The sequence below is a fragment of the Setaria viridis genome, chromosome 6 (assembly GCF_005286985.2).
Source record: "Setaria viridis chromosome 6, Setaria_viridis_v4.0, whole genome shotgun sequence".
Taxonomy (NCBI): domain Eukaryota; kingdom Viridiplantae; phylum Streptophyta; class Magnoliopsida; order Poales; family Poaceae; genus Setaria; species Setaria viridis.
The window spans coordinates 4,264,927-4,291,584 of NC_048268.2; the positions used below are offsets into that span (position 1 = coordinate 4,264,927).

General features: G+C 45.9%; 3 protein-coding genes across 4 annotated transcripts; 1 reads left to right on the forward strand and 2 right to left on the reverse strand.

Annotated features, from left to right (window-relative positions):
* Nucleotides 1-1,928: 1,928 nt before the first annotated feature.
* Nucleotides 1,929-5,102, reverse strand: LOC117860772 (uncharacterized). Its single transcript, XM_034744146.2, has 2 exons — nt 3,747-5,102; nt 1,929-2,335 (listed from the first exon to the last, which is right to left on the reverse strand). The coding sequence occupies exons 1-2, from the start codon at nt 5,018-5,020 to the stop codon at nt 2,233-2,235; spliced, it is 1,377 nt and encodes a 458-aa protein (XP_034600037.1). The 5' UTR covers nt 5,021-5,102; the 3' UTR covers nt 1,929-2,232.
* Nucleotides 5,103-12,239: 7,137 nt separating this feature from the next.
* Nucleotides 12,240-12,737, forward strand: LOC140223156 (uncharacterized mitochondrial protein AtMg00820-like). The gene has a single exon (XM_072294709.1). The coding sequence runs from the start codon at nt 12,240-12,242 to the stop codon at nt 12,735-12,737; it is 498 nt and encodes a 165-aa protein (XP_072150810.1).
* A 9,471-nt stretch (nt 12,738-22,208) lies between these two features.
* Nucleotides 22,209-26,418, reverse strand: LOC117859789 (uncharacterized). Of its 2 annotated transcripts, none has more exons than XM_034742971.2 (6): nt 25,455-26,418; nt 25,152-25,228; nt 24,234-24,279; nt 23,863-23,992; nt 22,975-23,032; nt 22,209-22,861 (listed from the first exon to the last, which is right to left on the reverse strand). In XM_034742971.2, the coding sequence occupies exons 1-6, from the start codon at nt 26,008-26,010 to the stop codon at nt 22,733-22,735; spliced, it is 996 nt and encodes a 331-aa protein (XP_034598862.1). In that variant the 5' UTR covers nt 26,011-26,418; the 3' UTR covers nt 22,209-22,732. The 2 variants fall into 2 exon arrangements, with proteins under 2 accessions (XP_034598862.1, XP_034598861.1); XM_034742970.2 differs by having other exon boundaries at nt 23,794-23,992.
* Between the last annotated feature and the right edge of the window lie 240 nt (nt 26,419-26,658).

The following is a 26,658-nucleotide window of genomic DNA, read 5'->3' on the forward strand; positions in this document are numbered from 1 at the left end:
TACCCAAATGCACTGTTTCGACTGATTATTCACTACGAACACATCCAATCTACTCCATTAGACCCTAGATGATGTTTGGGAGCATTTCGCTGCAAAAAAAACGATGCGAAATGGATGCGTTTCAGTACCCGAATGCACTATTTCGGGATATCGAACTTTCGACGGATTTTTTCGCTACGAACGCATCCAATCTACTCCATTAGACCCTAGATTATATTTGGGAGCTTTTTGGAACATTTCGCTAGAGCATGAAAAACGATGCGAAACGGGTGCATTTCGATACCCAAATGCACTGTTTCGAGTAGCGAACTTCCAACTGATTTTTTTGCTACGAACACATCCAATGTACTCCATTAGACCCTAGATGAAGTTTGGGAGCATTTTGCTAGTGCACAAAAAATGATGCGAAACGGATGCGTTTCGGTACCTGAATGCACTATTTCGGGATATCGAACATCCAATCTACTCCATTAGACCCTAGATTATATTTGGGAGCATTTTGGAATATTTCGATAGTGCAGAAAAACGATGCGAAATGGGTGCGTTTCGGTACCCGTATGCACCGTTTCGGGGTAGCGAACTTTTGATGGATTTTTTTGCTACAAACGCATCCAATCTACTCCATTAGACCCTAGATTATATTTGGGAGCATTTTGGAACATTTCGATAGTGCAGAAAAAGATGCGAAACGGGTGTGTTTAGTACACGTATGCTTTGTTTCAGGGTAGCGAACTTTTGATGGATTTTTTCGCTACGAACGCATCCAATCTACTCCATTAGACCCTAGATGATTTTTTGGAGCATTTTGGAACATTTCGCTAGTGCACGAAAAATGATGCGAAATGGGTGCGTTTCGGTACCGAATGCACTATTTTGGGGTAGCGAACTTTTGACGGATTTTTTCGCTAGGAACGCATCCAATCTACTCCATTAGACCCTAGATGATGTTTGGGAGTATTTTGGAGCATTTAGTTAGTGCACAAAAAACGATGCAAAACAGTGCATTTCAGTACAACTATGGAAATGTTGCGAAAAATTGTTATAAGGATATGGAAATGTTTTGAAAATGATATTTCAAATAATATACTAGTTACAACTATTAAATGAGTCACCATCACAATGGTCATGAAATAAAATGTAAAATATCAAAACTTGGCATGTCTGTTTGCTTGAAAATGGAACGAATGAGTGGCACGCTGGAGGCGTGCCTCAGACTCTAGTAGTATAAGTTCTGAACTGAGATGGAAAAAAGGCACGCCGAATGGGCGTCTCAAGCTCTAGTTGGCAGAATTGGGCCACATCATCACTACAGCCTCGAGCCCTAAAAGGCTCAAAGAAAGGTGCTCACCAACAAGATAGCAAAATCATAAGAGGAGGTTGGCAGCCACATAACCAAAGAGACACGGCAACTAGATAATGAAAACACGAGTTCCTCAGGGATGATACAAAGAGGAGGTTGGTTACTCGTATCATTTAAGTTCATATAAAGATAAATATTGTTCCTTTTATTTGGTTGGATTAAAGGTGTATTTGGTTACATGCACCACATGATTAAATGCATGGATGATCCTAGATGGTGGGTTCAACCAATTTGTTTGCATCATATGGTTCGCTATTATTAGTAAAATAATGTATTAAGTAGGATGGCTTTATCATGACCGGGGACCGGGATGGTACAATTCATCTAACCAAACAAAAGAATCATTATTATTTTGAACCATTTCATACGTGCACGTATCAAATAATACAAATGATACAAAGCAACAAAACACACCCCGATTGTAGCAACTCATGCCGGATGCCCACTTTAGTACAATTACAGGTGTGAACTCTATGATACAAACTAGTTGAATTACACCATGCAGACATCCATACATCATGCAGAGAGGTCAGCAGCACTCCTAGGACCCTCGGAAGATGCTTAGATATTGTTGACAATGGCCATTCATCCATAAATAAGTAATGAAATATGTGTTTAAAAAAATGCATTCATCCATAAATAACAGCCCTCACACGGCTAGCATGCCACATAGTCCTCGATGACTAACAAATATAGTTCGCAAACATAGCTGACACGATGCAAGCTAATGTAATACAGGTCCATCAATAATGCAACACCTCATAGACATCACACCACGGGTGAGGTGTGAAGGGCTTTGTTTCAACTTGCACACCAATTTAGTGATCACCATGCTAAGTAGTACCCTTTGTGCTTTGCTTCCAAGTTTAGACTTAGGTTGCGGTTGGCTGCGGTTCAGCGTTCACCCCTAGAACTTCTAGCTTGCATGGCCCCAGACATCCATCCCTACTTGTTTCACCAGCATTCCTTCCAGATCTGTTTCATGTACAAGAGTGCATCTTAGTTAAAAAATCCCTTGGTGTGAAAACAATAATTATAGATGATAAGAAAAAGCAAGAATTCTATAGTAAACATGTCTATGTACTAACAGAAACCTAAACAGCAAAAGCAAGGATTACATAGCAAGCATGTTCATGTACCAAAAGAAAATATTGCTTCATTGGTGCAAATTTTTGCATCATTTTGGCAATAATGACCAAGAAATTCTGTTCAGTAAGGGTGAGGCACACCATATGGCCTGCAACATGCAACGTGTGCTTGAATTATGGAAATGAGACAACTGAGCACTGGTGTGTTAACATTTTCCCCTCAAAGAAGTTAACTATAAAGATTATTTGGCTCCTTAGATGGTATGAAAAATCACAAGGTTAGGCAACTAGTAATACAGATAGTGCTTACTGTGTTCAATTGAAGTCATATTGGTTCTGATAAAAATTAATAAATCTTAAGAGAAAAGGAAAAATATGTAGCAGGCAGGGGTGGAGCTGCACGGGGTGCTGGGGGTGCTGCAGCACCCCTACCCCCAGCACCCCCTCAGTTCATGCTAGTCCATTTAATATTAACTGTTTTATCTTAAAACTTTGAACATAAAACATGAACTTAGTTCAATTATAGAGTCTCAGCACCCCCTTTGAGCTGATTCTGGCTCCACCCCTGGTAGCAGGCATGTGCACATTCCAGAAGCAAGCATTGTTTTAGTGTTGCACATTTAGCACCATTTTAACCATGACCAATAAGGGCGAGTTACACAACATGGCATGCAAGGTGGAACACATGAAAGATGAATCCTGGCTATGAGATAGGATAATAGATATTTGGTACCCATGAACAAACTGCTGAACCATATGATCTTTCAGGCACAGCACACTATAAGCAGAAACTTCCGGGAGAAGGGTTTTACTAGACATGATAGGGAACAATGCAGTACAGTTGAGACAGACTTCTTTAAATGGTGAAATGAAACAATCCCTTCTACTTCATCAAAAAGAAGCTCCAGAATGTAGATGTAGTGGCGGGGGAGCTATAAGTGCTAATTTTGCAGATGGAAATGTAAAAGATAGTACGATTTATCAATGCAGGTACAATATTAACAATTGAGAGACAAATAGTTAATTGAATAACAATAAACCAGACAGATCTAAAGAACACTAGGACTAGGAGCACTGCTATGAATAAACTAATAATGAAGACCGGAAGCAAAATGAGCGTTATTACACATTATACCATGATGTTAGTAGTATAACATAATTAAAACAAATGCTCCTGCCAGATAACAAATGGATACCACAGCTTCAGAATGAAAGCACCTACTTGTGCTGCTGGTACATTTTAGTTTTAGTTTATATGTACTACGTTGGTCCAAAACAGAGAATGCAAACAAAATTACCTGGAGGAGGACCAAATGTTCAGATGCTTGGAGATCCCACTTTGAAGGTAGGTGAAAGTGTAACCCAGAGGCCTTCCAGAGCCAAAATCAGCCACATCTTTTAGAGTCTTTTTTCTCATATCAAGTGCAATCACCAATGCCTTGTCCTCATCGGGATCAGGTGTGTGCATGATGTAAACAACATCAGCATCATGCAAGCTCAGAGCAGGGTAACCCGCACAGTCTCTCATCAAGGTTAGCTTTGTATTTTTAACCTGTTTCAGATTAGGCAGCATCAGCATTCGAGCAAACTTGGGGCTGTCCACTGGGATGTCAGAAAATTTGAAAGTGCAGTCCTCTTCCCAGTTGTTCCCAGAACCAATATCTGAAATTTTCATTTTCTTAGTTGCAGCCACCAAACCTTGAGTTGCAGAGGTGAGTCCAGAGCATGGTCTGACGTCGTAGCTCATCTCGAAATACTTGATGCAATCTCCAACAACAACAATGTCCCGGAAATACTTCTGATAACCCTTGAGCGGCTTGGGCACCAGTGGCAATGGTAATGGAATATAGCGAATACTATGGTTGTCCCGGAGAAGGTCACAGATAAGCATGCCCCGCCAGAGATCGACCCAGCCCACTGAACCGAACTCACCTCCGATGGTGACCGCAATGTTTGGATATAAATAATTCACATAATTCACTGAATCAACAAACTGATGCTCAGTGTTCCATGTACCTGTCTTAGAGTTGTACAGGTGGAGATCAAATCGCTTCCCGTTGTTCTCAGGATCGATGATCCTATGAAGCAGGGCGAAGTAGAACATATCTTGGTCGCGGCAACGCAAAAGCACAAGCTCGTGGTAGGAGAACGGGAAGTCGAGCGGGATGGGTAACATCTTAAGTGACGGCCGGTTGTTCTCGGTGCCGGCCTGGTAGACGAAGTAGTGGCAGCTCTCAGCGTCGAGGCTGTCGTCCTGACGGAGGATGGGGATGCGGAGCAGGACGAGGTCGTCCTCCGAGTAGATGACCGTGGGCAACTTGTAGAACGCGGAGGGCTTCACGTCGGGGCAATGGACAGTGAAGCAGGAGACCCGCGGCGGGCTGGCCGCCCAGAAGGTGACCTGGATTCTCTTGCCGTCCGCCGTGAAGCCATCGGCGGTAGTGCCGTTGAGGCGACAGCTGAGGTAGCCGTATCGGTCGAGGAGGATCGACTCAGGAGGAGGAGAACCCGGATCCTCGGTGTGGATAAGCGGAGGGATCCTGAGGAACGGATGGACGGACGAGTCAGCCATGGGAAGATCTGGTGTGTGGGCGGAGCGGGGAGAGTCGACGCGGAGGTGAGGAGGGTATCGGATCTGAGCGGCGGCTTGGCTGCCGAAATAGAGATTTTGGGCTGTTGGCCCGGCTTAGCAGAGGCGGGGAGGTTTTGGGCTAAAAAGGCCCGAGGGAAGAGAAGTGGTGGCCCCATGCTGGGGTTTTATGGGCTGGATTCAAGCTATTGGAAAGAGGGAAGGAGGAGGTATGGGCCAGGATAGAGAGGGATTCGGTCCAAGAAAGAAGTTTAGGCTTTTTGAGCGCAAGGTTCAGGGGTGTTTGGTTCCTCTTCAGGACTAAAATATGAACTTAAAAAGTGATTAAAGAGCCAAGAGCCAAACATCTGTCTAAAAAGTGATTAAAAAATTTTAGATGACTAAAATATCTCATACCTTCCTAAAACCGACTAAAATGTTCTGTTGACCCCCTACCCCCGCACCCTCCCCACCGGTCCTTCCACCCCCACCGCCAGACTCCCCCCGCTCGCTTCCCTCCCCCGAACCCGGCTGGCGCTCGCTTCCCCCTCCACGCCGGCGGCCGCGCCCTCCCACGTCGCTCACCATCCGCTCGCTCCCCCCCTCCCTGACGCCGCCTACCGTTCGCTCGGTTCCGGCCGCCCGCACCGCTTGGTCCCATTTCCCCCGCCGGATCCGCCGCCCTCAAAGCTCCACATGCTGGATCCGCCCCCTCCTTCTCATTCTGACGCCACTCGTCGCTCGCCCCAATTTTTTCCTGCAGCGGCATATGGCGGGGCGATACAGCACCGTCGTTGCGGCGGCGGCTGTATGTCGCTAGAGGGCGGGCGGTTTCTCCACGGCGCGCCACTCCCCACTGCATAGCAGCGCGCGCGGGCCTTGCCGTGGGTTGAGCGAGCGGCGCGGCGCCATGAAGGGGTTGTGGCATCGGCGGCGGGCGTCAGGTCGATCTCAAAGATACCAGAGAGCAGCATCGGGCTCTATGACCCGTCCTTGGAGCGCGATTCCTGTGGCATCAGCTTCATCGCCGAGCTCTCCGTCAAGCCCGGCCGCAAAACTGTGAGCACCTACACGACTAAGCACGCGCTGCTTGGCGTTGATTATTCCGCAGTGCAGCTAACTGATGTTCAGCATTGTGTCCATGTCTGAGTTGTTTGCCCTGGCTACTGTTTCAACTGTAGATCGATGATGCCATCAAGATGCTCGAGAGAATATCCCACCGTGGCGCCTGCGGCTGCGAGAAGAACACCGGCGATGGTGCTAGCATCCTTGTTGCACTACCGCATGCCTTTTTCAGAGAGGCAAATTTAGTTGGAGTTGTTAACAAGTGAGAAGAGCTTTCTGTAGTTGAGGGATTCACTTTGGGTGTGTTTTTTCATTTTTGGGTTATGGCAGGTAAACAAAGACGTTGGTTTTGAGATTCCACGGCCAGGTGAGTACACCGTAGGGATGTTCTTCATGCCCACCGATGAGAAGAGCAAGCTTGTGCTCCATGAGGTTTGTCCAGTGAAAGAGCAGAAAGGAGGGAGTTGGTGCCAGAAGATTTTGGCGCCAGGGGCAATAGGATGAACGAGGCAATTTGGGGCCAGGGGCAAAATGGTCTTCTTTCCACATCATTTAATGATTTTAGTCACTTTTAGTCCAAGAAACTAACCAACACTTTAGTCCACTTTTAGTCCGTGGACTAAAACTTTAGTCCATGGACCAGAGAACCAAACATGGTGTTTAAGAGTTTTAATAGAGTAAAGTGCGCTGGCGGTCCTTAAACTTGTCTCACTGTGTCATCCCGGTCCCTAAACTCGCAAAACGACCAACCAGACCCCTAAACGCCGTTCGGGTCTCATTTTGGTCCCAAACGGGTTTGGACCCATAACATCGGTATGACGTGGCTATCTACATGGCCACTGGCCGTGCAGTATGATGTGGCTATCTACATGGCCACTGGCCGTGCTTGCTCCAGGCTCCGCCGCTTGTATCCAGCCCCATCTCCATCGCCGCTGCTTGGTTCGCCGTGATGCGGCTCACCACCATCTGCTACACCGGCACCAGAGCTGCCGTATCCACCAGAGTCGCCACCATATCCTTGCCGCGTCGTGCATCGCCCAGGCGACGGTGATCAGGGGCGGCACCGCGGGGGGCCTGGCAGCGGGGATCGCGCTGCGGCTTGCTAACGGCGCCTCTGGTGGGCCTGCTGCTGTTCCTGTCGCTGGGCATCACCATGGGCAAGCTGCTGCAGTACAAGGAGGTGCACCGGGAGGGGCAGGAGTACCACTGGTACTAGGAGCTCATCTGCCGCACGATGGGCCCCGGCAAGCGCGGCTAGTGGACGTGGAAGGACCCGTGCCGCGCCGCCTTGCTGGTCAAGCTCAGCCCGCTCTTCGAAGACCTGCGGGGCCCGCCCAAGTACATGCTAACGCAGATCGGTGGCGGCGGCGGCGGGAAGTGCTGGTCAAATTCGAGGTGGAGGAGCCGCCGGCGGAGCGCGTCGGCCCGTTGTCGTCTCCGCGCGCGGCGGCGGCTAGGTGGAGCCGCCGAGGAACCAAAAGACCTTAAGGTTAAGGATATGGAAGAGGACGTTCAAGGGTTAGATGAGGTTCATGAGGTGAGTCACATGCCCTCAGATGTTACCTCGAACTTCTATCTTCTTTACTGAGGTGGGTTTCTCACTTTATGAACCTGGTTTTACAAGATAGCTGAACTCTACTTACTGCTTTTATGATCTGAAATGGCTGCCCCCTTCGTTGACATTGATCCCGGCGGCAGCCCCACTCCTTGACGATGAAGACTGCGGCAGCCCCACTCCGTCGAGGATGACAGCGGCAGCAGCAATGCCGTGTCTACAACAGTGGCGGCGGCTGCAGCCTTCGTGCCGATCGAGTGAAACGGCGACAGCGGCGGCCGCTTTGTCTATGGCGGAGATCCGATGGGACGGGGTCATCTGGTGCTGAGGCTCCGATTTGGCGTGTTGTTGCGGGGAAGCGATGAATTACCTCGCGTGCGACCGGTGCACTGAGGAGCACCGAGAACGCGTGGCTGCCGGCGGAACAGAAGGCAGAGGAAACAAACGGACGCTTGCCCACGTTCGATACAGAGTAGCGCAGAGGCGGAAAAACCCGGAGGAAAAAACCGACGCCGCGCAGGAAGGAAAAAACCGGGGAGACGGAACGGGGCATGGTGCGAGGGGGCGCTCGCGCGCGGCTCGCGGGAATGGCTCGGGTATGTACCCTGGGTACGGAATAGCGGAGGGCTACACGCACACGCCACATTATTTATGTATGTAGATAAGCCAAAACGAGTAGTAATTTGGGACGGGGGAAGTAGATTTGGTCACAGTGAAGCAGCTTAGCATGTCAAAGGATATGGCTAATGTGGCTGATAATTCTCAGTTATTAAGCCACACATCGTAGCATAAGGGTTGGGAGAATTTAAAACAAGACTATGGGTACTGACAAATCACCCTAGGTAGAGGATTGAAACCATGCAACATCAGTTAAAACGCAATGTTTTATGTCCAAACAATGCAAAAACTTTAACACTGAAATGGTTTAGTAAAGAACAGCCAAACTAATACAATGCACACGAGTTTCAAACTAAGTAATAAGAACCAATGTAGAACAACCAAACCGACCTAGATTCCACAATTTCTGGTTCATGGTACTAATGGCCAAAAATTCAAGTAGAAAAGATGGGAGTGGTCAAAATTCACAAGTCATTGAGAAACAATGCAGTTCTATTAAACCAGAGTATGATGTACATGAAATATACCATTCTCAAAACTACATAAATAAAAGGCATACCCTTTTCCATCAAAACCCTCCAATAGCTCGATAATTATATGTCTTGGTATATAAGGAGTTCTTTTCACACCATAGAAGTTTATGCCAATGAAATTCCCACAAAGATCAATCAGGGACCATCCAATCCCAGCCTTAAAGAAAGAAAAGAAATTAACACACATGAAATGGTGATATTTTTAGTGCAATAAAGATGTAATGTATTAAATCACTCAAAATCTTATGCAACAATTAATTCCACCATAAGAGAAACCAATGCAATGTACCTTATAGTGATCTTGCAAGTAGAGATTCCCTCTACATTGACAAGTTTGCTTGAATTGTCAGTCAACACTCCGCTGGTCACCATGAGTTTTCCTGTTTCAAAGCTATGCCCTATAGCTACTACTTCACTGGAAGGACAACTGGTCCCTTAATGTGGAGTTTTGCTATTCGACGACGATGGAAATACCTGATGCTGATAACAGCAATATTATAAAGTAAATTATAATGTCGCAGTTTCCCTCTGGCATGTTTATTATTTGGAAGTAACACCAGAATCTGCAACGAATGACAATGAGGGAATTAACAAATGAAATAAACAAGCAGGGCCAGTACAGAATGATTTGCAGGACAAACCTTCAAGTTACCATCAACCTCATTTTTATTAGCAATTCTAACCAAACATGCTGAAGTCAGAATTCTTGTGATGGACTTGTGGCGGCCTATAAGTACACCAGTGCAAGCAAAAAACCTAGTTTTTCCTACAGAAATCATCGTTGCAATCATGATATTGAAATAAAAAAAAGCAAATATGGGAAAGTAATAATCTTACAACAGCACACCCGCGAATTCCTCTTCAAAATTATTACGCAAATGCATGCCTCTTGGTTGAAGAATAATATAACAGCTGAGAGTGTAGAAAAGACTAAATGTGCAATGGAAGAGTGGTCAGCAGAAGCAAATGCAATTAACTCACCTTCAAGCATCTTTGGCAGGGGATAACAACGGGATAATAGATCTTTAGTAAACTCTTCCGTGTGTTAAACAACATGTAACAATATCTTGTCACGAGCTCAACAACCTTGCGAGATTAGTTGTAGTTAGTTCATATTCTACAGCTATAAGTAGGATATCTCCAGGTTGTTGAGATGTGGCGTGTAAACCACGGCGGAGGTTATTTCTGCCCCCTGTATAACACGTAGAGCGGCCTCGCAAGAGGTTCAACGCTTCCACAAACTTCTATCGGCGTTGACGAGCTTGTTGGGTATATCCTGACAGGCCTTGATGAGGAATACAATCCCCTGGTCTCTGCTATCACCACCAGGGTCGAGCCAATCGGCTATGGTGAACTCCTTGCTCATATCATGAACTTTGAGAGCCGCCTCAACATGTTTCGCCGCAGCAGCTACAACTAGTCGTCAGCCAACGTCGCATCACGTGGTGAACGTGGCTTTGGCCAAAAGAATCGCGAAGGTGGCTGTGGCCCATCAGAAGGATGTGGCCGTGGCAATGGAGGACGCAGGCGTGGTAACACCATGTCCAACGCGAGGAACGTCAACGCCGCCACCCACGCATACGGTGTCAACACCAACTGGTAAACCGACACGGGGGTCACCGATCACCTCACCAGCAATCTAGAGAAGCTGTCCATCCACGACAAGTATAATGGCGGCGATCAGATTCGCACTGCAAGTGGGGCAGGTATGAACATTAACCATATTGGTCATGCTGTTGTTCGTACCCCTAGCCATGATTTGCATCTTAAAAATATCCTTCATATTCCTAAGACTACAAAAAATCTTATTTCCGTTCATTGTCAAGTTGTTGATAATAATGCCTTTTTCGAATTTCATCCAAACTTTTTCTTGATCAAGGATCAGGCAACTCTTTTGGAAGGCAGATGTAGAGGGGGCCTATATCCCTTTCCTAAGTCGAGTAAAGAAGCTTTCAGTGTTGTCCGGCCCTCAACCACCAGATGGCACAGTAGATTGGGTCACCCTGCTTTTCCCATTGTTCACAAAGTTGTTAGTGAGAATAATCTGCCTTATGCTAGGGAAGCTCCTGTTGCGTCGGTGTGTGATGCATGCCAACAAGCCAAGAGTCGTCGACTTTCCTACCCAAGTCTTTGATTATTTCCAAATTTCCTTTAGATTTAATCTTTTCAGATGTACGGTGACCCGCTCCTGACTCCGTTGGGAGGACTAAGTATTATGTGAGTTTCATTGATTGGATCTATTTGCTTCGATACAAATCTGAAGTTTTTGCAAAATTTGACGAATTCCAGCAGCTTGTTGAACGGCGCTTTAACAGAAAAATTGTCTCCATCCAAACCGATTGGGGTTGGGAATATGAAAGACTCAACTCTTTTTTCAAAAGTGTTGGGATCTCTCATCTAGTTTCATGTCCTCATGCCCATCAGCAAAACGGTGCAGCAGAACGCAAGCATACACACATTGTTGAAGTCGGTCTTGCCCTTCTTGCACATGCATCCATGCCCTTAAAATTTTGGGATGAAGCTTTTCTTGCTACTACATATCTTATAAATCATACTCCTAGCAAAATCCTCCATTATGCTACACCTCTCTCCACATTGTTCGATGAACAGCCTGATTACTCCTTCCTACGTGTGTTTGGGTGTGCCTATTGACCCAATCTCCGCCCTTACAACACTAGAAAGCTAGCTTTCTGATCAAAGAGATGCGCTTTCCTCGGGTATAGTGATATGCACAAAGGCTACAAGTGCCTTGACATATCCACGGGTCGAGTGTATATCTCCCGTGATGTAATCTTTGATGAAGATATTTTCCCTTTGTCTGAGTTGCATGACAATGCCAGCGCAAGATTATGAGCGGAAATAGAGCTCCTTCCGGATCTTCTCAGCCCCCCTCATATTTTCCCTAGGGGTACAACTATGCATAATCCTACTATGGTTAATTGTTCTAATGATTTTTCAGTTCCAGCTGATCAAAATTCGGTGGAAAATGCTGCCCCGAAGCCTATATTTCATGTTGTTTCTCAGGAGGAGGCAAACTCACGATCCAAGGCAGATCCTTTTGGCTCTAGCACCAGCGCTGCAGGGCAATCATCTTTGGGATCGGAGCCCCCGGCTGCGCCCGCATCATCATTGGGTCTGGCGTCTCCCGCTGCTCCTCCGGGCACCACGTGCCCCACTGAGCGGGCGTCTCAGCACTGCAGGGCAATCGTCTTCGGGATCGGAGCCCCCAGCTGCGCCCGCATCATCATTGGGTCTGGCGTCTCCCGCTGCTCCTCGGGGCGCCACATGCCCCACTGAGCGGGCATCTCCCACCGGGACTTCCACGTGCGCTCCTCCCACGGGTGGAGGCGTGGATTCTACATGCCCCTCCATGACAGCTCCTGACGCTCCCGCCGGATCCCCTGCGCCACCCGACGGATCCAATGCGGGGTTCGCTCCTGCGGTCCAAGCAATGGCGGATGCGGCTCCTGAAGCTAGACGTCCTCACACTCGAGCACAAGATGGTATTCGCAAGCCTAAATCATATACAGACGGTACGATCAGGTATGATCTGTCTACTATCTCTGCTGAACCTCACAATCTTGATGAGGCTATGGGGGATGTTAATTGGAAAGGAGCTATGGATGTTGAGTACATGGCACTTGTGAACAAGAAGACATGGCATCTAGTACCGCTAGAACAAGGGAGGAACATAATAGATTGCAAGTGGGTTTACAAGGTTAAGAAGAAGTCTAATGGCTCGCTTGATCGGTACAAGGCTCGTCTAGTTGCTAAAGGCTTCAAGCATCATTACAGTATTGATTATGATGATACTTTTAGCCGTGTTGTCAAAGCAGCTACCATTCGCCTTATGTTATCTCTTGCAGTCTCATATGGTTGGAGTCTTTGCCAACTAGATGTTCAGAATGCATTTTTCTTCATGGTGTCCTTGAAGAAGAAGTGTTCATGAGGCAACCTCCTGGGTATGAAAGTAAGCATCATCCCCACCATGTTTGCAAGTTAGATAAAGCTCTTTATGGTTTAAAACAAGCTCCACGAGCTTGGTATTCTCGGCTTAGCATGAAACTACAGGATCTTGGATTTTGACCTTCCAAAGCAGATGTGTCTTTGCTCTTCTACAACACGGGAGGAATTGTCTTTGCTCTTCGACGACATTATTGTTGCTAGTTCCTCGAGCTAGTCCATGGTAGCATTGTTGGCTGATCTCAAGAAGGAATTTGACCTAAAAGACCTTGGTGATTTGCATTACTTTCTCGGCATTGAAGTCAAGAAGATAGGCAGCGACATTTTGTTGACACAAGAAAAATACACATATGATCTACGATCGTGTTGGGATGACTAATTGCAAGCCAATGAATACACCTATGTCTAGTACAGAGAAGCTTTCTGTTCATGCAGGAGAGCCGCTTGTACAGCTTGATGCAACTCAATACAGGAGTATAGTAGGCGCACTGCAGTATTTGAATTTGACACGTCCGGATATATCGTTTGCTGTTAACAAGGTGTGTCAATTCTTGCATATGCCAACTATAGTTCATTGGAGTGCTGTTAAACGGATCCTAAGATATTTGAGATCTACCTCAAGTGTAGGACTTAAGATACACATGTCATTGTCTACCTTGGTAAGCACCTTTTTAGATGCTGATTGCTCTGATGACAGAAGATCTACAGGAGGCTTTGCAGTGTTTCTAGGTTCAAATCTTATATCATGGAATGCTAGGAAGCAAGCCCTTGTGTCAAGGTCAAGTACAGAAGCAGAATATAAGTCGATGGCTAATGCCACAGCTGAAGTAATGTGGGTTCAGACTTTGCTTCGTGAACTCGGGGTTAAAGCTCCTAAGTATGCGAAAATCTGGTGTGATAATTTAGGAGCACCATACCTTTCGGCTAATCCTGTATTTCATGTTAGAACCAAGCACATAGAGGTGGATTTTTTTTTGTTCGAGAAAGAGTAGCTCAGGGCTTCTACATATACAATTTGTGTCTACAACAGATCAAATTGCAGATGGATTCACTAAACCACTTCCGGTGCGTCAGTTAGAAAGTTTTAGATACAATCTTAACTTAGATAAGTTATGATTGAGGAGGGGTATTAAACAACATGTAACAATATCTTGTCACGAGCTCAACAACCTTGCGAGATTAGTTGTAGTTCTACAGCTGTAAATAGGATATCTCCAGGCTGTTGAGATATGGCGTGTAAACCACGGCAGAGGTTATTTCTGCCCCCTATATAACACGCAGAGCGGCCTCGCAAGAGGTTCAACACTTCCATGAACTTCAACACCGTGAATCCTGGTGCAACAAGGTGAAGTGATTAATGACCATGCTCAACTGATGGCTAGCAAAACTGAAGGAAAATTACTCACCATTATCCGGCAAGGGACAAAAATCAGGGGACTCCAATAATTCATTGATGTCTGGTGCAATAAGGCGAAGCCATAACAACCATGTATTAGTGACTCAATAGCATTATAATACAATATTAGCATTGATAATCAACATTAGAAGTGACCCAGCTTTGATTCACCTTGTGATGCTTCAGTTTCTGAATCACTTGATGAGGATACAGAAGGCCTCTGAATCATATTTAGGTTCTGCTCACTTGCACTACCTTTTTTTTTGGGGGGTGGGAAGGACATCACAGGAGATTAGTAGATTCTCATACAGCATATCCACATAGTTGGCACAAATGTGGGGCGTATTTTTAAAAAGTATTGGTATTCCATACTGAAAAGCACCATCCATCTTTTACTTTTGATCAGATGTATATACACAGAGAATAAAGAGATAACAATTGAGGATAGTTTAATCATTTGGTTGTCTTCTTGGTCTATGCACTTGTTAGAAATAGAGAATAAGTTTATGAACAGAGGGTAGTACCACGAAACAAACCTTGCGCTACTGGTGAAGAACCTACAGACATTCATTAAACTTAATAGAAATGAATTTCTTAACAGTACACATTAGCAGTCTTCACGAGTGACTGCTCTCACCTTCTGAATTAAGAACAAAAGCAGTGGAAGATTTACATATCTCACTTGTGTTTCTTTCAATTTTGTTATCACTTCCTTGCTTGATTCCAAACCTACAGCAGAGTTTAGGAAATTCAGCTAGCTGTTCCACAGAGCTACTGTTTCCAAAGGAAAACGTAATGGAACATATTTAAGCTAGTAAAACAATACAGTTGTAAATATTTATTTCTCAGGATCAACGATAAAACTGTAAACACCGGTACCATTTTTTCACTAGACTCCGACAGATCAGTCTAATCAATTTTTGAATGCTAAACTGTTTGGGGGAGTTACAGGCTGACTCCCCACCCAACAGGTTTTGGGAAAACAACGTTATGAAGACTGCCTGGCCGCAATGCTGGTCCCACGCATGTTTGAAGTTTGAACAGGTAAAAATGAAATTATAGCAAACATACTGTATCCTAAAGGGCACAAATGACTCGAGAAATTTTTTTCTTCGGTAGGAATAGAGTCCCTTCGTTATCCATGCATAGGAGACAGGTTCATGCCAACGAAGTTTCCCTCAAAGTCGATAACCAAACTGATGACTAAATGCAAGTGTGGAAAGCTCGGACTGATGACTAGATGCAAATACAGGAAGCCAATTTGTATAATCACCATCGAATGTATACAGCGAGACAACACTATGAAATAATCTTGGCAGGACTACTTGACGCAGTTTTCTCTCGGCATCTCCGAAGCTGACAGATTCCTCGCGAGATGAATCATCCAGATCGAAGTTTCCTAGTCAAGGAGATTGTAATCGCAATCGTGATAATTTAAATACGTTAAAAAAGGATGAATCGACAGCTCGCTGATGATCATACCACAACTTTTGCGAGTTTTCTGCTTTTCATCCCTGAAGCAAAAGGAACAAAACATATTTTTCAACCCTGAAGCAAAAGGAACAAAACATAAATACTGAGTCATCAGTATCGATTCCATCCATTGTCTTAGAGGAGAGGCAAGGCGACCGGTGTTGGCGAATTCGGCGGCAGTGGAGGAAGAGCATCTCCAGCTAGGCCTGGTAATGGGCCACCTTAATTCGAGGGCCTGAACTGTCTGGTTACGTGGGCTGTTACGCGCAGGTCCTATACAGCCCATGGCAAATTTCAAAGGCCTCGTATTTCAGCCTGTCCTGGCTTTTCCCCGCCGGAGAACCGTCCTGTTATTTTTTCGCACATCAGCACGGATAAATAGTAGGGATCGATTAATTTGGCGACATGCATCACTGGTACATGCTTCTAATTTTGGAGATGCAATAGAAACTTGGGAGGATTCAAAAATGACTCTTTCCTTTGCAATGAAAACTGCTCGAGACAGGTTGGCAATTTTGCACGACGCACTCTCATTTTTTGGTAACTTGGCAAGATTTTAGAGGAGGGGGATGGAACACTATGGATACTGTTTTCAAGTTGTATTTGTCCTAGAATTAAATGAATAAGATTATAGTACCATACGCATTGCAGAACAAGGTTGTGTAAACCATCAATTATTTTTTCATCTGATGACGAAAAGCTGCAAAATGGAACTCTTTCTTTGGGACTGACTTAAGAGTGCTCTGCCCAATTTTCATTGCAGCCGGGAGGAGCACCTACGCCGCTAATTCTTCTTGTGCAAGCAGGATAAATGTATGAGTATGGACAATCAATCCTTGCATCCCGGATCGCAAAAAACAACGCGGGAGGACCCAGCAAGACTTTGGCTACTTGGCAGATCGCCACATGGCCCACATCGAAATGAAGCCCGGTGGGCTTATTCTCACAATGCAAGTAATGTGCACGCCCCGGACTGAAGAAGAGAAGAAGGAAGGCCTAGCAAGGCTTTTGCTCCCAGCTAATCAACGTCAGCCCATGCGCTAAAAATATCGGATCCCCTAACAACAACAGTTTGGCCATATGCTTCACTTCCTCCGATTTCCATAGGATTTTATACCTTTTAGTTAGGCATTTGCCCGGATATATATATATATATATATATATATATATATATATATATATATATAAATCTATACCTACATAATATGCACCTGAAATGGCTACAGTTGTCTCAATTAATATTGATGTGCATATGGATGGATATAAAATTTATATGAAAAATTGTAGAGCACGACGAGATCTAAAAATTTTGTAGTTCGCAAGTTTTTAGCTAGCATAAGATATGTTTAAAGAACCACAACTTGTTCACATGACCTTGTACAGAATTTATATAAAAGCGTAGATATCGATGAGATGCAAAACTTTTTCTTAGAGCAATTTTCGTTTGAAACCATGTTGGTGTCAAAATAATCGATATGATATCATGCTCTATAAATAATCGTATGAAGAAGTTTTGATTTTTTTTTTGAAGATATATATATTTTCCTCCCGGCCCCCCCTCTCTTTTTTATGTGCAGTAGACTTGCAGTGCACTAGTACTCGATCAGTCAATCCCCATTCTTCTTTCAATAATTCGAGAATGATTACCTCATGATATGGTGGTAGTGCTAGCCCGCTAGCCGCTACATGCTCCGCGTCCTACTCCTACAGTGAAGCTACCAGCAGTGCCAGCCACACTCTGCCAAGCGTTGCATGGGAGGAGGTCCTCATTCATGTAGCCGTGCAGGGGGCAGTTGGGACTCTGGCCGGAGCAGCGATCGGCAGGCCCCGGACTAGGCGAGGAGGAAAGGGGCCTCGGTCAGGCAGAGTCAGAACCCTCACTGTTCATGGAGAGGCCGGCCCTACTCTGAGGTGACCCATCAATCCTCGCTTTCTCCCTTGTTTCTCTCTCGTCGTCTGCTGCAGTGGCGTGGTCTCGCAGCGGTCTCTGCTCCTTCCCCATGCAATGCGGACCTTCCTCTTGATTGCTGTGATCATCTCTCTCTCTCTCTCTCTCTCTCTCATGCAGAGACATGCAGTGCAGCTTGCACCGTCGTCGCTCTCTCTCACTCTCACTGTCACTGTGGGACAAAGAACAGGATTACAGGAAGCCGGCACCCAAAAGGAGGTGAGGACCGGTGCTGGGGGCAAAACCAATTCAACGCTCCCTGTATGTATACACGTACGGATGCTGTGTCCCCTTGAGCAACTTGTCATCAGCTGAAGAATCAGAATTCAGATTGACCAAAGTGAAGAACGCTCTGAAGATCCCTGTATCAGACTTCGCGTTGCTGTCAAGGCCTGAAGAGCTCTGTATCTGCAGTACGTATTATTCAGAGAATCAGAATTCAGGGACCTGTTCCCTTCAGCTTATTCAGCCGGCTTATCAGCCACCAAACAGTATTTTCCTCTCACAACAAATCAGTCGTTTCAGCTTTTCAGCCGGCTTATAAGCTGAAGCGAACAGGCCCCAGATCGACTATAGTGAAGAACGCCGAATAATGCCCGTCCATCAACAACCACAATGTGCAGGAAACAAGAGGCATAGAAGACTCCAGTCTCGTAATGCCACGGATAGATGTCTGATCAGATCAAACAAACCTCTTGTATACTTGGACGTACATGATCTTGGATTATATACACATGGAATGCTCATGGAGATAAGAGTCCTGGGCTGTGCCTGCAAAGGCGTTCGGTCAGCCGTCTGATCCCAGCACGCAGCTGGTGTCTGCATCTGCACCCACGGACGCGGGCGTGGCTGGAACACAAGCAGAGACACGATCACACGAGCGATCGACATGCCCACGACCTTGAGTTGTTGCTGGTCTGAAGATCGAGGTGTGTCAGTCAGCCGCAGTAGTCTCAAGTCCTTGTGTTTCCGTCCGCTCAGCGGAGGAGGAGACGTCGGGGATGCTGGCACGGTCTTCCTGAAGGCCTCGCTATAGCTGTCGCTTCTCAAGTGTACTGTGTCGCCGTGTACACGTACTGCATGCCACGTAGTACCAGCTCTAGCATTTCGCCAAAAAAAAGTAAAGTGTAGAACTGAGAGGGTAACGCTACTTCCACTGACATACTCCACTCATCTCAGCACGGCAAGGTCTCTTCACCTTTAATTCCCAAAAGGAGAAGGAGACTCCATCCTCATTTATTTAGCGGGGTTCCATCCCGGCCGGGAATCTACTGTCCTGTTTCGGAATACTCTAGCTCTAGTACTGACCAAGCTTTGACTAGCAATATTCGCTTAAATATTTAACAATGTTCTTCTAAATAACTAGCCGGGTAAAGCAAGAAAAATAGCATCGAAGGTGCTTAAAAATCAAGTAGTACTATACTTCTGGACATTTGTAAAAATAGCATCAAAGGTGCTCGTAGAAAAATGAAGGTAAAAAATTAAATAGTGAAGTCAAAGTTATCGATTATTCTGGAACCGACCTCACTATTACTAATTACAGAGCCTCTAATCTAATTCTTACGAGACACGCTAGAAAAATCCTAAATTCTCACAAAAATCAGTAAAAGAGACCGTCATCCGTTAGATTCTAATCCAAATTGGTAATAATAGTCATAATGTCTATTATGTTTTCTAAAAATTACCTAAATATAATTAAAAAAAGAACCTCATCTAAATTACACATCTTTACCATTATAAAAAAATAATAAAAATAACCACCTAATTGACATCTAAATTATCCACATCAGCATTATTAATAATAACATAATAACTCATATATTTGTATCTAGATATTACACCTGTCATTATAAAAATATATCCAAAAGTATTATAAGTGTCCTTTTCCTACCATTATATTAGTTAAAAACAATGACTTAAGGCATATATGCATGATGTATGTAATCATGTAGACCATGGATGGAAAAATAGCTTTGGACAAAGGTTGATGATCAAAATAGAAGGTCTGCTGACCCGAAACTCATACCCAATCCCACCCAAATTGTTTCAGTTTGCATCTGCCCATTTTGCGGAGTAAAGCTTATGCACCCATGAGTGCAAAACTAAAACTCCTTTGTGATGTAGTAGATGGGCAGGGTAGGGGTCAGCCCCCCCCCCCCCCCCCCCCCCCCCCCCCCCCCCCGCCCCCCAAAAAAAAAATGAAGTAGTACCCTAATGAAGCATATGAAAGTTTTCACCGCATATGTTGCATGTTGTTATTTTGGAGCCTGTTTGTTTAAGGTTCTGGGCAGTTTCTCAGTGTAAAAAATCAGAAGTTGGAAAGCCAGAAAACTATAGAAACTGAGTTTATGTGGCGAGGACCTACCTTTTGTTTATGCACAGCATGCTCCCAGTCTTATACATGACTGGATCGTCTTATGACTCTTGCTCGCCGTGCCATCTCCTTTCTGCATCCCCAAATCCCTAACCCTACGGCATGATGTCTTAACGCACATGGCAGATGGTTCCATCTCCTTTCTGCATCCCGAAATCCCCACATGATAGATGGTGCGATCTCCTTTCTGCATCCCCAAATCTCTAACCCTACGGCATGACGCCTCAACACGCATGGCAGATGCTGCCATCAATCCCTAACCCTACAGCATGACGCCTCACCGCACGTGGCAGATGGCACACCGGTAGGACTTCACTTTGCTCCAGCCGTCCAACCTCCTAGTGTGCTCTGGAGTCTGGACACTGGACGCCACCTCCAGATGCAGTCCTCCAAGGCGACTGCAGGGCTTGCAAGCTGTAGTGAGTAAGGCCAACAGCATTGCGAGTCTGGCTTGTCTACGCTATAGATTGCAGCTTCTGTTTTTTAACTAATCAAATTGTACCAACATACTTCAAAGGCTAGGGTTGGATATTTTTTCTCCACGTCATTAGATTGACCTAAAATTTACCAAACAAATTAATCTAGATTCTTTTTTGAAACAACAAAAGTATAAATAAAATAAAATAAAATAAAGAAATAAAGAGCGATCTTGATTATTTCCTCAATCTGTTGCAAATTATAGTTCATTTTAGTTTATTATAAACCAACTTCTCCTATTTTTGTCAAGTTTGGGAAACATATCAATATTTATAACATCTAATTAGTTTTGTTAAATCCACTGAAGCCTAGCTAATCTAAAACATTGATCAATGTTAGAGTATTTTTACTTATAGGATAAAACTATTTGAACTGAGAGTATATATGCAATTGGATAACCACGTGACACATGCCGGAGCAGGTGTGCATGCCGTGTTAATGCATGCAGCTCTATCAGACGTTCCTCTCGGTTCCCGAAACCAGACCGGGCGGCCGCGCTTCATTTACGGAGAGGATGAGTGAGAATTGATGGAAGAGGGAGAGAAATTGAATGAAGCATTCATGTTCCTAGTTTTTCTCTGCAGCGATGGGATACATGTCTGAAGAGACTAGTTTCTTTGCTCCCTTTGCTCCCTTGGGTAGTGCAGTCCCAACCCATATTAACACCCATAATATTAATATGTAGTGTCTACTCTGCATTTTAGAAATTACACTCTACAACCCATGATTTCTTAGGACACCTCCAGTGTCAAAATCGATTTTGGTCTCACACAAGGAATTCAATGTTCGTAATGTGTGCTTTGATAAGTGAGTCCCGCCACTCGAATAGAGTGGATAGAAAAGCAAATAAAACAATATTTCTCTCTCTACGTGTCAGCTATTGGTTTGCCATAAAGAGCTTGGGTACCTGCTCACAACCGGGTAGTTTATTGTTTATTCAACTCGGTTCGACTCGTCTGCGGAATGCGATTTTACTTCTCACATGGATGGTTCGATGGCCACTATGCGCTCTATTCGATTTTTTGAGCTACAAATCAATTTTGGAGCAACTCTGGAGCTTCTCTCAGTGTGGGTCCTTAATAAATTCATCTCTTCTCCTCTCAACCAATTATATTTGTTCCTCATCAATTGTGAAGACATCATCTTCTCCCAATGCAAGATTTGGCAATGTCTAATGCATAGGTTCTCGTGTTGACACTAGATGTTGCATGAGATCCAGTTTCTTGCTCTTCCCGTTCTCTCTCTCATTTAATATAATGCCACACAAGCTAAAATTCTTATGTGGCAATACAATTAATACTATGGAAACCATCTTGGGACTGCCCCGGTGATCTTGCTGACTAGAGGCATTCTTCGCGACCAATGCAATTTGGTCAACCGTCAACAGATACATTTTTTTTTTCTGACAAACCTGAAAATAAATGAAATGTGGTAACTCAACATTTCAACCAGCGCAGCTAGCTAGGAACAATACGTTCAAATCTTTTTTTGTTTTTTTAGTGGTTAGGAACAATACGTTCAAATCGGTCCTAGTAGTAACAGGTACTACATGTTAGTTCAAAGCGAATTCGATTTTGAAACTGTTCTATAAGTTTAGGTTCTGAACATCTTTGTGTCAGTGTAGCTTAACCGAATCTCTGAAAATGTTCTATATGTTTGTTCAAGAGAATTTCGTTTTCAGAATAGTCTATATGTTAGTTTTTGCCTCGTGAACATTTGCGTCAATGTAGCTTAACCGAATCTGTGAACCTGCTCTCAGACATTTTCAGCTCGGAGCAGTAAGCAAACGTTGCAACAATTGGTGATCACCTTATCAAACTAAAGCTAATTAAGCTCATCACACATAGAGCAAATCGAGCTCATAAAATGCTTTGGCATGTGACGGATGCAGGAGAAAGCAACAGCACAGGTCGCCCTCTTTTTTCTCCTTTCGACTCCGGCCCCTAGAGAGAGAGAGCTCATGCACGCATTCCTGCTCCAAAAAAGCTACCCCTTTAACAGATTAGATCGATCCTAAACGCTAACAACAACTCCATTACACACTGCAGATGAGCTGCTTTCGATCGCGATCAATCTCTACCACCCTAGCTGCCTTTAGTTCCCCTCCTCCTCCTTTTGCTGCTCCCTGTCCATGGCCTCCTTTTAACAGTGAAAGATGATGCCGCCCCCTCTTTGGGACCATGCGTCCATCTTAACACATGATCCATGAACATGGAAAGCGCCCCCTAGCTAGCTAATCCTTGTCGGCGACGGCGATGACGACGACGGCGGCGATCTCCAGTTAGAGCTTGCGGTGAGGTGGTCCGATCGACCTCAGTTTGGCCGGTTCTGCGGCCGCCCCAGGGTGAACTCGAGGTTGAGCTCGCTGGTGCTGGACGTTGTCTCCGACACGCAGGAGTTCATGTCCGAGAGGATCTCAAGGCTCTTGGACTGCATCTGCTCCTGAACAGACATAAAATTTGATGCGTTTAGATGACAATCATTCTCACACGAATTGAACAAACTTTTACTATCTTAGGTGTAGATGAGTTCCGTGTTCTTGCGTGTATGAATACCTTGAGAGAATGCATGCTCCCAGTGTTGGACTCGCTTGGGAAGCCGGTCCAGTCCTCCCTGTAGACAGTACAAAGTCACCAACAGACATAGAGCTCGGTTAGTACAGATGCGCCACAAAGTAACTGTAACTATAATACAGTGTACAAAAGAGCAAAAAACTTTAACACTGCAAGCAAGTAACTGTAACACTGTAACCGTAGCGTACGAAATTGTTGTAAAGCTAGGGCAGTTATACTTTCTACTACTATCTTAGTAACAGGAGTGAAATACTTGTGTACCATCAAACCAAAACAATTGGATGGAGTATTATAAATACTAAATACTTGTGTATATACAAATGCTGGTACTGCCACTTATCTGCATGCACACTACACTATACTGACAAAAAGGCCACAGGCATACATAATGAGGCCATAATTGAGGAAGGCAGGCATACAGATGCCTACAAGGTGATCCATGTCAAAAGGCTTTTGCTGGTCTCCATGAAGTAGGGCACTTTTCTGAGCTCATCATATTTATTGGGAACTGATTCTTAGGAGAGGTCAGCAGCAAGGGAGATGAGATGTGCATGTGGGTAAAAGAGGCTTCCCCCTTTTCATGACCTAATTAATAAAGCTACTAAAGCACTCAATCCAAGCCCAAGAGATGATTGACAGTGTGTGTAATAAGGTGACATCAGGCAAAAGTTCTTGATCCAATGTTTAATCCTACTTTTACTTCCTGATCTAATGCACACAAAGTGGTAGGATCAGTACTTATCATAGGATTATTAAGCATATTAAGTACACACAAGCTTTAGCTAGTGACCATATATGCACCTTGATGAGCTATTCCAGAGGGCACCATGAGCACCGGTGCTGCTCCCATGATCGTTACAGGCAGCTAACCTTCCATGCCGAGCCGCGGCCGCCGCCGACTCCGGCCTGCCGCTGCCGCCGCCGCCGTAGCCGTGCAGGTCGAGCGAGTTGTCGTCGCAGATCTCGCCGGCCGACCCGTTCTCGAACCCATCAGCTTGATCTGCAGGACCCATGAATGCAATAAAGGAGAGACAATTAGGCGACAAGCATAAAATTAGCATAGGTACTCCTACTCGGCATATACCATACAGAATGTGATGGTGAAGATGAGTAGCCGATCGATAATGAGAAGAGGGGATAAAACTGAAGGCTGGAGCGTCAGGCTCCTCACTCATGTCATGTTTAGCATCGATTCTAAAGCGCTCGAGCAAAAATTAAAGCATAAATCTTGTACTATTCACCTGACGAAGCTGCCGGCCTTTCGGTGTTCTTCACGGTCCTGTACATCTGCAGCGGCAAGGGAGCAACATGGCAAAAGATCAGTTTAGAGCCAGGCAAAGCACACATCTATCTACACCTATCTAGCTTCTATCATCTATGAAGCAACTTGTGCTGCAAATCAGGAATCTTTGGCAAATCATAAGATTTGCGTTTTCAGGAACACCATGCATGGGCTGCTAGATTTGATTTGACAGCTTGAGGCAGAAATCAGCAACAAGGGAAAAAGCAGCTAGAAAGAAACCCCATTCACATTGGCAGACAGACAACAGACATTGTTAAAGTAACTATCATGCGTGTGCATTCCAGTGGTATACACTAGGTATAGAAAGAGTGTAATAGCAGCTTGGTGGCCTAGATGTGAAACCTGCATTCTTCTTTTACATATATGAGAGCTGAAAGATTTGACCTAGCTGATGAGCACAGGTTCCCATGGTTTTTACAGGTAATATGAATACATGATGCAGCAGTATACATGGGAGAGGAAGAAAGAAAGACACTACAGGGAGTTGTATCGTGTACTGTTCAGACTTTAGCCCCATCTGGCCATCCCCCTTTGCTGTGTCTTTCTTCCCCTTTGATGCATCGTCTGTTGCATGGACACACACACTACAGCATCGAGCAGTGTGTACTGTGCTGTGGACTAGAGGTAGCAACAGGCCAACAGGCAGTCTAGCACTGCTTTGGCAGCAAAACTACAAGACCCAGGAGGACGAGAACAGATCCCCATATGTGCATGTGTTTGTGTAAATTGTTTCTACCCTTCCATTCTTTCACACCCACACGGTTAATCCTATCAAGTGTTCCAAGCTTGAAAAGTTGGCACGGCATGATCGAGGTAAAGGGAGGTGTAAACTGCAAGGTTTGCCAGGAGGATTTACCTGCAAGTGCGACTTGACATGAGCCAGGGTGAGATCCTTCACGTCCATGAGCTCAAGAACTGACTTCGGCGTCGCCCCTGGAAGTTTATCATCACAAACACGCAAGCAGATTATTCACTGATCGAGCAGAGAGTGTCATGGGAGAAGAAGGAAATCAAGAAGACAAGGACAAGAGAGCACACAGTGGAAAAATCTGGTCAAGAAGAAGCCATGGAGGAGCACAAGCAGGTAGCTAGAGACAAGGGCAAATGCATGTACGGTGCATGGAGTCATGGACGGGGAGGGAAAGGAAGGAGAACGTACGGTCGTGGCCGCCGAGGAGCTCGACGGCGTGGACGAAGCGCGCGTGGAGCGTGGACGTCCAGCGCATGCGCGGCGCCCTGGCGGCGCGCTTGGCCGGGGGGAACCCGGCGACACGCGCGCCGGCGCCGCACCCGGCGCGGCGCCAGGCGCCCGCCGCGACGTGGCACGGCTCGCAGAAGCACGGCCCCGCCGCCGCCGCGTGCGGCGGGAACGTCGGCGGCACCGCGTGCGTGTGCGGGTGCTGGTACAGCGGCACGCCGCGGATGGGCCGCAGCATGGAGGCGTCAGGGTGGTAGTACAGCCCGGCCGCGCCGGCGGCGGCGCTGGGGGGCATGGGCAGCTGCACCGGTAGCGGCAGCGGCACGGGCATGGGCAGCTGCAGCGACGGCGCCATGGCCGCCGGGTTGCCAACCCCGTTCCCGCCGCCGCCTGCCGCGGCGAAGAACCTGGCGTTGAGGGCGGCGGCGGCGGCGTGGTGGTGGTGGTCGTGCGGCGTGGCGCTGGTGGGGAGGCCGATCTGAAGGGAGAGATCCGGCTGGGAAGGGAAGAGCTCCATCGATCTCACTCTCACTGGAGCTTGGGTCTCGGCCTGTCCTGCTACACTTGTTGCTGCAGAGAGTGATAAAGAGCCCTCTCTTTCTCCTTTCCCTCTCGTTTCTTTGTTTGTGCAAATTGTGGAGGCTTGAGCTAGAGGGATGGCCGGGATACTCTCCTTTTCTAGTGAGTGGGGGAGAGAGAAAGACAAAGGGTAAAAATGTAAAAGCAGACTCAGAGAGAGAGAGAGAGAGAGAGAGAGAGAGAGAAGTGAATGTGATGGGCAAAGTGTAGTTTACTAAGAAGGGGGGTGGATGATGAGTTAATGATGGGAGGCAGGGGTAGACCTGAGCAGCAACACCCTGTTGGGCATGGCGACACAGAGGTCAGGTCAGGATTTCTTGAGAGAAGAAGGTGACACACTCTCACACGCCCCCCCCCCCCCCCCTACTTTCTCTCTCTAGGACAGAGATGGAAGGAGATGACAGTTTAATGGAAGGGGGCAGGCAGAGATTTGCCGGATTTGCTTGCTTAAGGAAGGGGGTAGAGAGATATTCCAATCCACCACTTTTACATTTGCATGGCAGCTCGCATGAGCAAAAGGCCTTTTGCATGAGAGAGCTGATGGAGCTAGCTGCTAAATGTTGTGTGTGTCTGTTGGGTTGTTGGC

What these genes read in the sequence shown, in the direction of transcription:
- LOC117860772 (XM_034744146.2), bottom strand. Translation starts at nt 5,020, where the DNA reads ATGGCTGACTCGTCCGTCCATCCGTTCCTCAGGATCCCTCCGCTTATC. An exon ending in AACATTTGGTCCTCCTCCAG is followed by an intron (nt 2,336 to 3,746) that starts GTAATTTTGTTT and finishes TACATGAAACAG; the next exon opens with ATCTGGAAGGAATGCTGGTG.
- LOC140223156 (XM_072294709.1), top strand. Translation starts at nt 12,240, where the DNA reads ATGGCGGATGCGGCTCCTGAAGCTAGACGTCCTCACACTCGAGCACAA.
- LOC117859789 (XM_034742970.2), bottom strand. Translation starts at nt 26,010, where the DNA reads ATGGAGCTCTTCCCTTCCCAGCCGGATCTCTCCCTTCAGATCGGCCTC. An exon ending in CTCTGGAATAGCTCATCAAG is followed by an intron (nt 23,033 to 23,793) that starts GTGCATATATGG and finishes TACTGTCTACAG; the next exon opens with GGAGGACTGGACCGGCTTCC. An exon ending in GGAGCATGCATTCTCTCAAG is followed by an intron (nt 22,862 to 22,974) that starts GTATTCATACAC and finishes ATGTCTGTTCAG; the next exon opens with GAGCAGATGCAGTCCAAGAG.